The sequence below is a fragment of the Trachypithecus francoisi genome, unplaced genomic scaffold (assembly GCF_009764315.1).
Source record: "Trachypithecus francoisi isolate TF-2019V2 unplaced genomic scaffold, Tfra_2.0 Lachesis_group3, whole genome shotgun sequence".
Taxonomy (NCBI): domain Eukaryota; kingdom Metazoa; phylum Chordata; class Mammalia; order Primates; family Cercopithecidae; genus Trachypithecus; species Trachypithecus francoisi.
Window position 1 is genome coordinate 85,672,392 of NW_022681468.1, and position 15,779 is coordinate 85,688,170.

General features: G+C 39.9%; 1 protein-coding gene across 17 annotated transcripts; it reads left to right on the forward strand.

Moving 5' to 3' along the window:
• Positions 1–5,564: 5,564 nt before the first annotated feature.
• On the forward strand, positions 5,565–11,417 carry RNASE9 (ribonuclease A family member 9 (inactive)). 17 transcript variants are annotated; one of them, XM_033188747.1, is made up of 5 exons: positions 5,565–5,712; positions 6,218–6,252; positions 7,262–7,313; positions 8,222–8,334; positions 10,425–11,417. In XM_033188747.1, the coding sequence occupies exon 5, from the start codon at positions 10,439–10,441 to the stop codon at positions 11,051–11,053; it is 615 nt and encodes a 204-aa protein (XP_033044638.1). In that variant the 5' UTR covers positions 5,565–5,712; positions 6,218–6,252; positions 7,262–7,313; positions 8,222–8,334; positions 10,425–10,438; the 3' UTR covers positions 11,054–11,417. The 17 variants fall into 17 exon arrangements, with proteins under 17 accessions (XP_033044638.1, XP_033044639.1, XP_033044646.1 ...); XM_033188748.1 differs by having other exon boundaries at positions 5,565–5,681; XM_033188755.1 differs by lacking the exon at positions 8,222–8,334.
• Positions 11,418–15,779: the final 4,362 nt, after the last annotated feature.

Here is a 15,779-nt window from a genome sequence, read left to right on the forward strand (position 1 = left end):
ACCTTGGGCACATGCTTTCAGGACCTCCTGTGGGCTGTGTCATGGGCCATGATTACTCATATTTGACTCAGGATAAACCTCTTCAAGTATTTTACAGAGTTTGACTCTTTTCTTCCACACATTGTAGTTCTGGTTTACATTTCCTTGGTGATTAGTGACTGAGCTTTTTTTACATACCTGTTGGCCATTTGTATGTCTTCTAAATAATTTCTATTCAGACCATTGCCCATTTTGAAATAGAATTTTTTTTTGCTATTGAGTTGTTTGAATTTCTTATGTATTCTGGTTACCCCTTGTTGGATGGGTAGTTTGCAAATATTTTCTCCTATTTTGTAGGTGGTCTCTTCACTCTTAATGTTTCCTTTGCTGTGCATAAGCTTTTTAGTTTTATGTAATCTCATTTGTCTATTTTTGCTTTTGTTGCCTGTGCTTTTGAGGTCTTACCCGAAATGTCTTTGCCCAGATCAATATTCTGAAGCATTTATCCAATGTTTTTTTCAGTAGTTTCATAGTTTCAGGTATTATATTTAGTTTTTAATTCATTTGATTTGGTTTTTGTATATGGTGAGAGATAAGGGTCTAGATGTACTCTTCTACTTATAGATATCTAGTTTCCCCAGCATTATTTATTGAAGAGGCTGTTCTTCCCTCAGTGTATGTTTTTGGCACATTTGTCAAAAATGAATTGACTGTAAATATGTGGATTTATTTTTGGGTTTTCTATTCTGTTCCATTGGTTTATATATCTGCTTTTATGCCAGTATCATGCTATAATGGTTACTATAGTTTTGTAGTATATTTTGAAGTCAGGTAGTATGGTGCCTCCAGCTTTATTCTTTTTGCTCTGCAATACTCCGACTATTCTGGATCCTTGTGGCTTCACACTTATCTTAATATTATCTTTCCTATTTCTATGTAGAGTGTCACTGGTATTTTGATAGACCTTGCATTGCATCTGTAGATCACTTTGGGTAATATGGACATGTTATTAATACTAATTCTTCCAATCCATGGAAAGGGATGTCTTTGCATTTTTTGGTGCCCTTTTCCAATTTTTTAATCCATGTTTTATAGTTTTCACTTTAGAGATCTTTTATTTCTTTGGTTAAACTTATTTCAATTATTTTATAATATTTTGCAGCTATTGTGAATGTGATTGCTTTTTTTTCCGATTGTTTGTTGCTGATGTATAAAAGTGCTATTGATTTTTGTATGTTAATTTTGTGTCCTGCAAACTTACTGAATTCATTTATCAGTTTTAGCAGCTTTTTGGTGGAATCTTTAGGTTTTTCTAGGTATAAGATTATGTCACCTGCAAACAAGGATAACTTGACTTTTTCCTTTCCAATTTAGATGCCCTTTATTTGTTTATCTTTTTCTTGCCTAATTTGTCTGGCTGGGACTTCCAGTACTATGTTGAATAAAAGTGACAAAAGTGGGCATCCTTGGCTTGTGTCAGATATTAAAAGAAAGGCTTTCTGTTTTTTTTCCCATCAGTATGATATTAGCTATGGGTTTGTCATATATAATATATAATCTTTATTGTTTTGAGGCGTATTTCTTCTACACCCAGTTTGTGTAAGTTTTCATCATGAAAAGATGTTGAATTTTAACAAATGCTTTTTTTTGCATCTATTAACGTGATCATAAGGTTTTTGTTCTTGATTATTGATTCACTTTCATGTCTGTGTATTTGAGGAGACAGCTACGTCTTACAGCTTTATGTAGTTGTTCTTTGGTGGTCTTAGGGCTTCACTTCTTAGTATCAAAACTTAAATATGGCTTGTTATTGCTTCTGGTTCTAGGGGAGACTTATAGTGAGCACCAGAGTTAAAACACTGCACTAGAACTACCTTGTTGCCCTGGCGTTGTTTTCTAGTTAGGGGAAGATTTACAGAGAACACTGGAACTTAAACACTGCTCTAGAAAGAAATCACTGTCCAGTCATTGTTTCCCAGTCTGAGAAAGACATAAGCAAACACTGCAACTTAATCCTGATCTTTTAGTTGTTTCCAGGCCAGAGGAAGGCCCCATGTGAGCACCTGGGCTTTGAGAAAAACCTGGCTAGGAATTTGGGCCTTCCCACAGATTGTGCCCCCTGTGGTGCTATGATACCAGCCAATCTCTTCAGTGGGTTATCCTCACTGTTTGGAGCACTGAGTAGATACCATGATTCATGTGCCAGTCACTGCAGTCAACACCTTAATTCACCCCAGGTGGTCCGGTCCTCCTGGCACTCCCAAAGTTCCTGTGGGAAGGGACCAGAAGGGGGCTTCCCATGAAAACTCCCAGATTAGTGGTGGGATCGGATGTTCACCTCCAACTCTCTCCTCTCACCTCAGCAAACATGGGTGTAAGGAAATGTTCCTGGAAATAAGCCAGGTTCGGCTGCTTTTTCTTGTGGCCCAGTAACAAGAAGCAGACAAACTAGAAAAGAAGGGAATTTATTGCTGTTACAGGGTACAGGGAGAAGGCTGGAGATAATTCCATCAGACCAACTCAAAGTGTTGCAATTTTCTTGTATAGATTGGGGTTATGTGCCTACATGCAGTATAGCATTTGTCTAAGTCTATTGATAACTAATTTTGTTTCAACTAGAAGGTCAGAGGAAAAAAAAAATGCTTGGTAAGTCTGATTAAGCTGTGAGCACCCCAGTGCCTTCGAGGCCTGTCTACTGTGGTACCAGAGTGATTATTTCTATCTTATCTCCTTTACAGCTTGGTCTGGAGAGCTGCCCTAGACTCTCCAATAATTCTATTCAAACAGTTGCCTCTGTTACCTTGACTCGTCTCAGGACCGGAGACAGGTCCTGGCACTAGGAATGTAAGGCTGTCCCTATTATTTTGACTTGCTCCAGGTTAGGGAGAAGCTCATGCAAGGCTCCTACTGACCATATGTTTCATTTCCTTGATGTCTGGGCACCGATTTCCCTAGGTTTAACTATTTGCTCAATGTTAAGGCAGCTCTGTGGAAATTTGTCTATGTAAGTGGAGTGCTATGCAGGCCTGTCTGTGTGACTGTCATGCAGGCCTGTCTGTGTGATTGTCAGGGAGAATTGGCCTGCCACAGAAATGCTCCATGGAAGAGGAAGGGTTGGGGAAGGCTTGGCCGCTTGGGGAAGGATTGGCGCAGTCTAAAATGGCTATTTCTCTTACTGGTGGTGGCTTGTTTTGATTCTGTGGACCAAGGGGATTTTTCCACTTCTCCCCCAAGTTCTGTTGTATTCAGGGATTCAGGGTGGTATTTTTGTCTTTGAGTAGTTTCTAGTTATATTTTTTGGTAGGGAGTGATGCCAGAGAATCTTCTACTCTACCACTTTGCTAACTTTTTTGCTCTCTCTTGTTTTTCAAAGCCATGTCTAAAGTATTTTAGTTCTCTAAAAGTATAGGGAGCCTCAGGTGTTGCTTGAGGCTATACCAGACTGGAACCTATTAGTTTCTCTTCACAGACATAAGGACCCAGAGGAAGGAAGGAAGAGACTAGAGTGACTGGCTCACATTGAATACAATCTGAATAAAGACTGGCAGTGAGCATAATATGAACTATATTATGCAGCCCTCTTAAAGTGACATTTTCTACTTTGTCATATGTTATAGATTGGCATTTAGCTTTTATTGCTGTAGAAGACTGGAAAAGAAAGGGAGAACTTCTTTGTTTCTATAGCACAAGAAGTTGTCGTATCTTTGGGCCTTGATGGTTCAAGTGGAAGTTAATAGAATTAGCATTAAATTCTTAGATACCTGAAAGACAGAGGAAAACCTCTGCTCAATATTTAGGCCATTTATAACAGAAAGAGAAACTTTGATAATGCCGATCAACACTCACATATAAGGTACTGAACTTTTTGTACTAGGACAATTTCAGATTCCTGGGTTTCTCTGATTCTGTAAGAAAGGTGGAAGACACCTAGAATAATAACTGAGCTACATTTTGCTGCCACTTTCAATAGTTGGGGTTTTGGTACAGATATATTGGATTTAGAGAAGAAATTAACACTTTATTTACACCTGAGTTTGAGAAGCTCATTCACACTACACATGTCTAGAAAGCATTTTTAAGCTGTTTGTGGTCTTTGAATCTTATATTTGGTGTCTTTAGAGATTCTTATTTTGTTTATGGTGAAATTTTCTATGCACTCATGTAGATGGTATGCGATTCAGTTTATGTGTGTGTAATCAAGTATTTCAGTAATTTTCTTTGTGAACGTGCTCTTGTCTTTTTTTTTAAAATAAAACATCTTTTATTTACTCAAAAGCTATGAATAATGTCAGGCCTCTGAGCCCAAGCCTAGTCATCGCATCCCCTGTGACTTGCACTTATATGCCCAGATGGCCTGAAGTAACTGACGAATCACAAAAGAAGTGCAAATGCCCTGCCCCGCCTTAACTGATGACATTCCACCACAAAAGAAGTGAAAATGGCCTGTCCTTGCCTTAAGCGATGATATTATCTTGTGAAAGTCCTTTTCCTGGCTCAATCTGGCTCAAAAATCTCCCCCACTGAGCACCTTGTAACCCCCACTTATGCCTGCCAGAGAACAACCCCCTTTGACTGTAATTTTCTTTTACCTACCCAAATCCTGTAAAGCGGCCCCACCCTTATCTCCCTTTGCTGACTCTCTTTTCCAACTCAGCCTGCCTGCACCCAGGTGATTAAAAAGTTTTATTGCTCACACAAAGCCTGTTTGGTGGTCTCTTCACACGGACGCGCATGACAGATACCATTCTCAGTTCAATCATGGGTGTAAAGGTTTGAGACATAAATATTGCCTCAAAATGTTTGTGAAAATTTAAAGCTGGTTGAAACCTATATTTTTTCTACTGGATTTAACTAAGAGACACCCTGGGATTTATTCACAAAGGTTAGTCTAATTCTAAGGATTGAAGTTTTATAATCTGTCTTTTCTCAACCACTTAAACTAAGGCATAGATTTTCCTGATGCTGATGAAAATTGAGTTTACTGATATAAATATGTGGGAGTTTGGAAAAATAGCACTTAATATTTAAGAACATGCCCAATCCAGATCTTAAAACTTCACTTCTTCAATGACATTTTGTTATTTTTTTGAATTTGTAAAATTGTCTATTTTAAAGATTAGAATAAAAAATTAACCAGAAACATATCATTCAGAAATTACAACTTATTTTCTATTTTATTTTTTTCTTTTCTTTCCCATGTAATCTATATTTCTGTTAATTGGGAACGTGCTATAGATGGAGTGTTTTGATTTTCCCCCAGCTAAACAGCAAAGCACGTTTATTATTTTCGGATTTGGTCTCTATTCCTTTTTTGTGTAATAGGGAACAGCCCTTCTGTCGACAATTGGAATTCTGTTGGGTTTTAATTGTGTAGTTTTGCCTTTACTTCTGAAAGAGGACATGTGCTTCAGGTAGCCAATCAGAGTGCCCCACATCTCTGGATTTATTCATGTGGCAGAAGCACGGCCAATCAGAAAAGTTATTTTCCATGTTGGGTGAGGGTGGGAGAAAATGGCACTTCCAACTGTGACCCTAAATATAAGGCCACAAAGGGGCAGTGTCCCTACGTGAGACCCTACGTGACCCTACGTGAGAATAAAGTGAATGTACAAAGCAGAGTAGAGTGGGAGAGAGTAGAAACAAGAGTCTAGTCAAGAATTTGATTTCTATATCCTGCCCTACCTCTTGGACTTCCAACTTCTGTGAGTCAATACAATGCCCCTTGCATTTAAGGTAATTTGTTTGGAATTTTTCTCACTGTCAACCAGGTAGTCCTGCTACTATAATATTATATCACAAAATATTTAATATCTCTAAAATTTTTAATTCTTTTCTTTTTTCTATTCTCTTTGTTTCTTAGATGATCTAAAATTTTATTGATTAATAAATTTGTAAATTCTGAAAAATAGCCCATTCTAAGAATATACAATTCTATGAACATAAAATACTGTCTCAATAAATACTAGCTCTTATAATAATAATTATTGTTGCAATGTTTATTGTCATTTCTATAAACACATCAGACTCATTTTAACCTTTCCCTTTCCCACCTTTTTGGATATTTATATTTTAAAATTTCAGTTTTTTCCTTTTTAAGTAAAATTTGCTGTTTGTCTTTCAATATAAATTATTGCAACTTAGAATTCTAGCTATTGAAATGCTAGAGGAAAGTATCAGCTATTCTTGTTACTGTATTTCTCAAATTTTCCAAAAAATTATAACAATTTCTTTCTGACAGAAACATCTCATCACACTTTCATCAGCAATGAGTTTGTAAGTTATTATAATCATTGTCAATTTAAAAGATTTAATTTAGTTTTTCCTTTTGTGATTAAGGCTATATAATTATTATATGATCATGGTTTATTGATGCTTCATTATATAAGGTGTTCAAAAAATATTTTAAAAAATTAATTTAATTTAAATCAGTTTTAAATTTAAATTTTAATCTTAAATTTAAAAATTTAAAATACCACTTAATAATCCTTCTGAAATACATTGGTCCACCTACAAGCCCATTACTTATTCCAATCTTTTCTTTTTACTGTAAACTTCTTACGTGTGTGGTTAAATATAGAGTTCTGATCTGGGGCTCAGAACTTGCATTTTAGGAAGAGAAACTAGATAGACAACCTTTCCAAGGCTTTTCTCAGTCTGCAAATCTAAGTTGCAATAAACCTTCCAAGCAAGTTTAAAAACAGGGAGGAAAAGCAGGGACTTGAACAGGTATTTGTGTGCCCATGTTCATAGCAACATGATTCATAATAGCCCAAAGGAGGAAGCCACTCATCCCATTCTTCTTCCAAGAACATTTGCTGAAAAGGCCAAACATTTTCCCTACTGTTTTCTGATGTTTTCTTTTTCACAAGTTCATTTTAATGCATATTAAGAAATTCCTGGCCGGGCGCGGTGGCTCAAGCCTGTAATCCCAGCACTTTGGGAGGCCGAGACGGGCGGATCACGAGGTCAGGAGATCGAGACCATCCTGGCTAACACGGTGAAACCCCATCTCTACTAAAAAATACAAAAAAACTAGCCGGGCGAGGTGGCGGGCGCCTGTAGTCCCAGCTACTCGGGAGGCTGAGGCAGGAGAATAGCGTGAACCCGGGAGGCGGAGCTTGCAGTGAGCTGAGATCTGGCCACTGCACTCCAGCCTGGGCGACAGAGCAAGACTCCGTCTCAAAAAAAAAAAAAAAAAAAAAGAAATTCCTTCTCCAACTTTAGTGAGCTAAGAATCACCTTTAAATTTGTTTAAAATGCAAATTTCTGGATTCATCCACAGAAATTTCAATTAGTGAGAACCCAGGAAAAACCAAGACGCCTACATTCCACAGGTAGGTCAGGAGTTTCTGCTGTGTGAGATTACCAGGCAAAAACTTCAGAAACACTGAGTGATCTTGTTTCAACACTATTTATTCTGTGTTCTCCCTCCCTCCCTCACTGCTACCCTGTCTCTCTCTCTCTGTGTCTCTCTCCTCTGTCTCTCTTTCTCCCATTTACTGTTAATCCTCATTTCTACCACCTGTCCCAAGCACCCTATAATCTACTTTCTGTTTGTCTCTGTGGTGAACATTTGAATAAGAAGAGGAATGAGTGTAGATTGCTTTATGAGATATCAAAATGTTTCATAAAATGATAATAAGTACAGGTACAGTGGAGTGCACCTGTAGTCCAAGCTACTTGGTAGGCTGTGGGAGGATTCCTTGAACCCAGGAGTTCTGAGTCAACTGAGGCTACATTGTGAGACCGTGACTCTTAAAAAAAAAAACAGTAAAATGATACTAAGTAAAACAGCATATTATTGGCATATCAAAACAGAAAAAAGTGTTCAGAAACAGAATTATGAAATATAGAAAGTAGCTTTTAAAATTAGAGATGAGAGAATAGTTTTCTTCCCAAATAATTGATGCTGAGATTATGTATAAACCATGTGAAAAAAGACCACACTAACTTCTTACTATGCATTAAAATAAATTCCAGGTGGTTGAAAGATTTCTAAAAATCTGTTAAGAGTAACAGAATGGAGTACAAAAAAAATACACATACTTTGAGATGAGAAAGGATTTTGAGAAGAATGAAACCACAATTGATTTCATAAATCAAGAATTAAGAAGGTTGCAGATTTAAAAAACAAGAGAGTGTTCTGGACAGGCCCTATGCATGTTCTCGGGAAGTAGAAAGGGCAGGGCCACAGCTGCCTGAATTCTGCTTTTCTCACGTGTACTGTCCATGTTCTCTCCAGATCAAGATGGTGCAGAGGCTCCACGTTCTCGTGAAAATATGTTCTGAGCTCTCTGGCCTGTCACCATGGGATCACTCTTCTGAAGAGACTTCCTGGAGGACACTGATGAGAATGTGAAAGCAGGGATGGGAGGAAAAGCAGGGAGCGGAGGGACAGTGTGGCACATGGCCACCCCCGAGTGCCCATTCTCACATCACTATTTTACGCAGCTTTTTCTTCTCTTTTCCATTCTTTGCACTCCTATGCTCAACTTTCATATTGTCTCCACTTTCTGATGTGTCCCCCAACATCCACCTTTCTTTAATTCCATCATTCTCTAACCCTTCTACACACATATGAACAAACTCAGTATCCAGCCCAGAACAGGAGATTGTCCATCTCCATCATTGATAGATCAAGGTCTCCAGGGAACGACTGTTAGAGAATCACTCAGGTTGCCACCAGGTAGGACTTCTTTTACAAAGAGCTTGGTAAGGTAAGAAAACTCAGGAGATTGTTTCTACAGTAAAACAGTTGGTTCTTCATGGAGTGTGGACCAATTTGTCAAAGCATTCTAGGGGCTCAAATTCAGTTTTAGGATTGGCCATTTCAGTAGTCACTGTGTTTGACAGCCTAGAGAGGGAGATACAGTCTAGCCTTAGGAAGCGAAACCAGACTGATAGAGGCGATAGAATAGCAGCTAAGAACAGATGTGTGGAAATTAGACAAAAATAGGCTTGAACCAGGAGTCTGCTAGATCTAATGTAAGATTTTTTTTTTTTTTTTTTTTTTTGAGGCGGAGTCTCGCTCTGTCGCCCGGACTGGAGTGCAGTGGCCAGATCTCAGCTCACTGCAAGCTCCGCCTCCCGGTTTACGCCATTCTCCTGCCTCAGCCTCCCGAGTAGCTGGGACTACAGGCGCCCGCCACCTCGCCCGGCTAGTTTTGTATTTTTAGTAGAGACGGGGTTTCACCGTGTTAGCCAGGATGGTCTTGATCTCCTGACCTCGTGATCCGCCCATCTCGGCCTCCCAAAGTGCTGGGATTACAGGCTTGAGCCACCGCGCCCGGCCTCTAATGTAAGATTTTAAGCAACTTCCCTTCACAGAGGGATATTAATAACTTTACCTTCTTTTTGCAACTTTCATTGTTATAACAACAACAATACTAAAAATAATATATTTATTATAGGGTTGTTTGGATGATGTGATAATGTACTTAAAGTGCTTAGTCTAGTGCTTGGCACTTAACTCCTCATTATGCTAGCTATTAGTGTGTATCATTGTTTTTAGTTTAGGGTGACTTCAAGAATGTATTTATCCCAGCTTCTCAAAACTTGAACCTTCCTTGATCCCTTTCCCAAAGGCATCTATAGTCAGAAAAGAGCAAGAGGAGAAAGAAAGACACGGTTAAGGAATTTTTTCTTATCAAAGTGGAATGTTTGAAAGGGGAGGGTGGCTCTTTTCAGAGCAAGTTCTCAACTCCTGGAAAGGGAAAAGATGCATTTGTTTCAGACGGAAGGAGCATGTGAGCCTCCTCTCTGCCTCCCTCCCTTTCTACCCACTGCTGTCTTGATTTCCTTTCTCCTTCCCTCTCTCCTTAATCTCTCTCTCTCTCTTTTTTTTTTTTTTTTTTGAGGCGGAGTCTTGCTTTGTCGCCCAGGCTGAAGTGCAGTGGCACCATCTCGGCTCACTGCAAGCTCTGCCTCCCGGGTTCATGCCATTCTCCTGCCTCAGCCTCCCGAGTAGCTGGGACTACAGGCGCCGCCACCTCGCCCGGTTAATTTTTTGTATTTTTAGTAGAGACGGGGTTTCACCATGTTGGCCAGGATGGTCTCCATCTCCTGACCTCGTGATCCACCCTTTTCGGCCTCCGAAAGTGCTGGGTTTACAGGCGTGAGCCACCGCGCCTGGCCTTTAATCTCTCTCTTGCTCCATTTCTTCCTTGTTTCCTTTTCTTCCTCCTTACTTTTATTTCTCTCCCTTTCTCATTCTCCTTCCTTTCACCTTTTCTTCTCTTACCACAGCTCTAGGCTGAACTGTAGGCCTAGTAAGGTCATTTCTGTGAATAATTTAGAAGTATTCAGATCGATTATGAGTTGGCGATTTAAAAATGATCCAAAATCTTAGAGCCCAGAACAGCAATATGTGGCATAAATGTGCCCCTCACAGGAAATGTGAAGCAAGCACATTATCACAATAGAACGTATCTCCTTATCTCTTTTAGTGTCTACGGGAAAAATGATGAGAACTCTGATCACCACACACCCACTGCTCCTGCTTCTATTGCTGCTGCAGCTGCTGCAGCCAGTGCAGTTTCAAGAGGTGGATGCAGATTTTGATTCCCCAGAAAATGAAATGGAAGACTTTGAAGAGTATTTAGAAGAATTTCATAGGACAGGGCCCACCAGACCACCTACCAAAGAAAAAGTCAAAAAACGTGTCATTATTGAACCTGGAATGCCATTATATGATAGGGACTACTGTAATGCAGAAATCATGAGAAAAAATGTCTACTACAAACACTGTTGTGTGACAGAACATTACTTCCTCCTTATGCAATATGACGAGCTGCAAAAAATCTGTTACAACAGATTTGTGCCATGTAAGAATGGAATTAGGAAATGCAACAGGAGCAAGGGTCTTGTAGAAGGAGTGTATTGTAATTTAACAGAAGCATTTGAAATACCATGGTGTAAATATAAATCATTTTATAGGAAGGGCTATGTCCTTATCACCTGTGCATGGCAAAATGAAATACACAAACTTATTCCTCATACTATAAATGATCTCGTGGAGCCACCTGAACACAGAAGTTTCCTCAATGAGGATGGTGTCTTTGTCATACCGCCCTAGCAGAGTGTTCTCTGAGAGCTTAGGGTGGGAGGAATAATCCTCTCCATACTGATCCTTACAGATCAAAGTTGAGAATGGTAATTTTGTTTCCATTCACTTTAATCACCCACCTTCTTTTCTTCCTTTCCCAACACCTCACAAAAGCACTATAGCCTCGGTTCACAGACAGTGCTCTGAGATGTGGTCTCATGCAGGTCCCATAAGTTAGCATGCCTTGAATGTGTTATGGATACAGATGCCTGCAGTGGAAGGATGACTGGCACCAAGAGAAAAAGGAAATGGTTGCCTGAAATGTGCTCCGAAGACACATCCATGTGATTCTCTAGTTCAGCAGAAAGAATAAAAAGTGCTTCAATCTAGTGCAGTGGCTCTGGTATGGTGATGTGGGGTTTCTCAGTTTGGAACTTTCTTCCTTGTGACACAATTTGGCACCAGCAGAACTCAAATCCCTTTCAGATGTTTATGTAATACATCTTTCTAGGGCTATGTGTGTGGCGATTTCACTTGTCTTATTCTTTCTTACAGGGCAATACGTAGATTCAGATGTGGGCAGCTCAGGATAAAGTCTTTTTTTTTTTTTTTTTTTTGAGGCGGAGTCTTGCTCTGTCGCCCAGGCTGGAGTGCAGTGGCCAGATCTCAGCTCACTGCAAGCTCCGCCTCCCGGGTTCCCGCCATTCTCCTGCCTCAGCCTCCCAAGTAACTGGGACTACAGGCGCCCGCCACTCGCCCGGCTAGTTTTTTGTATTTTTAGTAGAGACGGGGTTTCACTGTGTTCGCCAGGATGGTCTTGATCTCCTGACCTTGTGATCCGCCCGTCTCGGCCTCCCAAAGTGCTGGGATTACAGGCTTGAGCCACCGCGCCCGGCCAGGATAAAGTCTTTCTATATTTAGGAAAGCAAACTCCCCAAAGGACATTTCTGTCGTCCAATGTTATTTGTGTGAATTCCCACATCTTTACTTTAATTTAGCTTAGATGTTTGTGTTTACAAAATTACAGTTTCTCACTTTTACAAATAGTCACAATTATCTACAATTATTTTCCTCACTTTCTAGTAGATGTGGCTGCCTCTGAGAATACATCACCTCAGAGAGCGGCTGGAGGATCAGTCTGATGAAAGAAAAGGAGATAATTTTCTTCAACTTTCTTTTTTTTTTTGAGATGGAGTTTCGCTCTTGTTGCCCAGGCTAGAGTGCAATGGCGCTATCTTGGCTCAGTGCAACCTCCGCCTCCCAGGTTCAAGCGATTCTCCTGCGTCAGCCTCCTTAGTAGCTGGGATTATAGGCATGTGCCACCACGCCTGGTTAACTTCGTATTTTTAGTAGAAACGGGGTTTCTCCATGTTAGTCAGGCTGGTCTCGAACTCCCAACTTCAGGTGATACGCCCACCTCGGCCTCCCAAAGTGCTGGGATTATAGGCATGAGCCACCGCACCTGGCCTTCTTCAAACTTCTTAACATCATGTTACTATTATTGCTTAAAACTTTCTGAAACAAGGATAAATAGTAGTGATGGGGATGGTAGGGAGGTGTCCATTGCTCTTTGCACGCTTTACCCAAGTCCAGTCTGTTAGTCTCCTCCCCTTCCTTACCCCGTCTTTACACTCAGAGCTGAGCTCCTAATTTATCAATAAGTTGATGTAAGTAAGGGCCTAGAACTAAGGACTGCTAGACTCCATTTTAGTGTCTAAGGGAGGAACACAGGAATTCAAACTTCTAGGCATTTGTGATGGTTGATTTTATGTGTCAACTTGATTGGGTTAGAGGATGCTCACATAAACATTTTTTTCTGAGTTTAAGTGTGAGAGTGTTTCTGGAAAAGGTTAGCATTTAATCCATAGACTGAATAAAGATCTCTCTCACCCATGCAGGTGGGCATCATCCTATCTGTTAAGGGCCTAAATGGAACAAAAAGGCAGAGCAAGGGCAAATGGACTCTCTCTGCTTGAACTGAGACATCCACTTTCTCCTGCTTTTGGACATCAGTGCTTCTGGTTTTTGGGCCTTTATATTCAGACTAGAACTTACGACATTGGCTCTCCAGATTCTTGAACCTTTGGGTTTGGACTGGAACTCCATCACCAGCTTCCCAGCTTGCAGATGGCAAATTGTGGGGTTTGTCAGCCTCAATAATTGTGTGGGCCAATTCCACGTGATAAATCTCTTTCCATGTATCGATATATGCTCTATTGGTTCTTTTTCTCTGGAGAACCATGACTGATACAGCACCAGTCTTCATTTAGAGGTACATGGCTTTTCATTGAAATGTTTGAGTGAATAAGGTACCATCCAACTTTTAGAAATCTCCATGACACCTTCTAAAACTCAACCTTTTGTACATGAGCTGAAGAAATTCTGCACATGGGCTAGCCTGGCTGTGTTCTACAGACCATCTCTCTGGGTCATGCTCATCTCATTGATCTTGGAGGTTATACAACATAAAATATATTTATAAGAATACAGCTAGGCACAGTGGCTCATGCCTGTAATTCCAGCACTTTGGGAGGCTGAGGCGGGCAGATCACCTGAGGTCAGGAGTTCAAGACCAGCCTGGCCAAAATGGTGAAACCCTGTCTCTACTAAAAACACAAAAATTAGCCAGGTGTGGTGGCCCATGCCTGTAATCCCAGCTACTCAGGAGGCTGAGACAGGAGAATCACTTGAACCCAGGAGGCAGAGGTTGCAGTAAGCCAAGATTGTGCCACTGGACTCCAGTCTGGATGATAGAGAGAGACTCTGTCTCAAAAAAAAAAAAAAAAAAGAAAGAGTATGGTATAGTATAATAACTAAGACATGAAAACAATCACGATGAACTTTTCTCTCTCCAGAATAGAAAATCTGATCCAAATGCCTTTTAGAATTAGAATCGTAGAAATAGAATAAGGCTCATTTGCACAGATTTCCCCTGTAGTCTAATATTGCACAAGAAACCAAGATCCTGGCCCCTATCCACCAGATTCCCTATGATAAGTCCAAGCTGTAATTTCAGCTTCACTGATTATAATATTTCAAATAGTTATTGTCCAACATATATTAATACTCTATCCTCAATAATATCAAACTTCATTATTAAAATGAACATCGTACGCAACTTTGACTCACATAACAATTTATTATTTATGCTAGCATTCCTTGAGATGATACCCCCTTAATTATTTCAATTGTAGTAAAATATATCTGACATAAACTGACCATTTTAATCATGTTAAGTGTGCAGCTCAATAGCATTAGGTATATTCACATTGTTATGCAACCATCACCATGATCCATCTCCAGAACTTTTTCATCTTGCAAAACTAAAACTCTGCTCATTTAAATAATAATTCCCCTTTCAACCTTTCCACCAGTTTCTGGCAACCACTATTCTCCTTTCTGTCTCTATGAATTTGACTGCTCCGGATACCTCATATAAGTAGACTCATACAGCATTTGTCTTTTTATGACTTGCTTATTTCACTTGGCCTGATGTCTTCAGGTTTTACTCATGTATCATAATTTTCTTCTTTTTAAAGGCTCAATAATATTACCTTGTATGTATATAACACATTTTTTTATCCATTCATCCATTGAGGATGCTTGAGTTGTTTTCACCATTTGGCTACTGTAAATGTTGCTGCTATGAGCATTGACATACAAATATCTGTTTGAGTCCTTGCTTTCCTGTTTTTTTTTTTTTTTTTTTTTGGTGTATGTATGCATAAGTGGAATTGCTGGATCATATGGTAATTCTATTTTTTTATTTTTTTAAGAAACCACTATACTGTTTTCCACAGTGACTGAACCATTTTACATTCCAATCAGCAGTGCCCTAGGGTTCCAGTTTCTCGAAACCCTCAATACTTCTTTTATATATATATAATAGCAATTTCAATGGATATGAAGTGGTGATGCAATATTAATTTTAAATTATACTTACTCAGTGAAAGAATGTAGGCAAAGCATTCCCAAGAGTAAGAAAAACTATAAACACAGCCTTTTGTTTCCTAACCAAAATAAACCCAACTGGTATTCTCTTTGAAAATTTCTAGGCCGGGCGCGGTGGCTCAAGCCTGTAATCCCAGCACTTTGGGAGGCCGAGACGGGCGGATCACGAGGTCAGGAGATCGAGACCATCCTGGCTAATACGGTGAAACCCTGTCTCTAATAGAAAATACAAAAAACTAGCCGGGCGACGAGGCGGGCGCCTGTAGTCCCAGCTACTCGGGAGGCTGAGACAGGAGAATGGCATGAACCCGGGAGGTGGAGCTTGCAGTGAGCTGAGATCCAGCCACTGCACTCCAGCCTGGGCGGCAGAGCAAGACTCCGTCTCAAAAAAAAAAAAAAAAAAGAAAATTTCTAATGTATATGATGTTATTGAATAAGTAAATAGGAGAAAGGTCTAGTCCAATGAACAGACAGCACAGTTGTTCCTATCCCCTTGTGTTAGCGGAAGTTGCGAGACAAAGTAGTAAATGCCATGTTTGCTCATTTCTGCATGCCAGCATAATTTCACAAAGCCCCTCACTCTATGACAACCTGCAGCTCTTTGAGAAGAACGTTTGAAGATACTACAGAATAGAGCACGCGGTCCCCATGCTCCATATCTGTTTACCTAACTCACTATATTCCTGTGGTCTGTAGAACATAGCCAGGCTAGCCCATGTGCAGAATTTCTTCAGCTCATGTACAAAACGTTGGATTTCAGAAGGTGTCATGGAGATTTCTAAAAGTTGGATGGTACCTTATTCAC

What these genes read in the sequence shown, in the direction of transcription:
- RNASE9 (XM_033188744.1), top strand. An exon ending in AAGACGCCTACATTCCACAG is followed by an intron (nt 7,314 to 8,221) that starts GTAGGTCAGGAG and finishes TGTTCTCTCCAG; the next exon opens with ATCAAGATGGTGCAGAGGCT. An exon ending in TGCAGAGGCTCCACGTTCTC is followed by an intron (nt 8,252 to 10,424) that starts GTGAAAATATGT and finishes TATCTCTTTTAG; the next exon opens with TGTCTACGGGAAAAATGATG.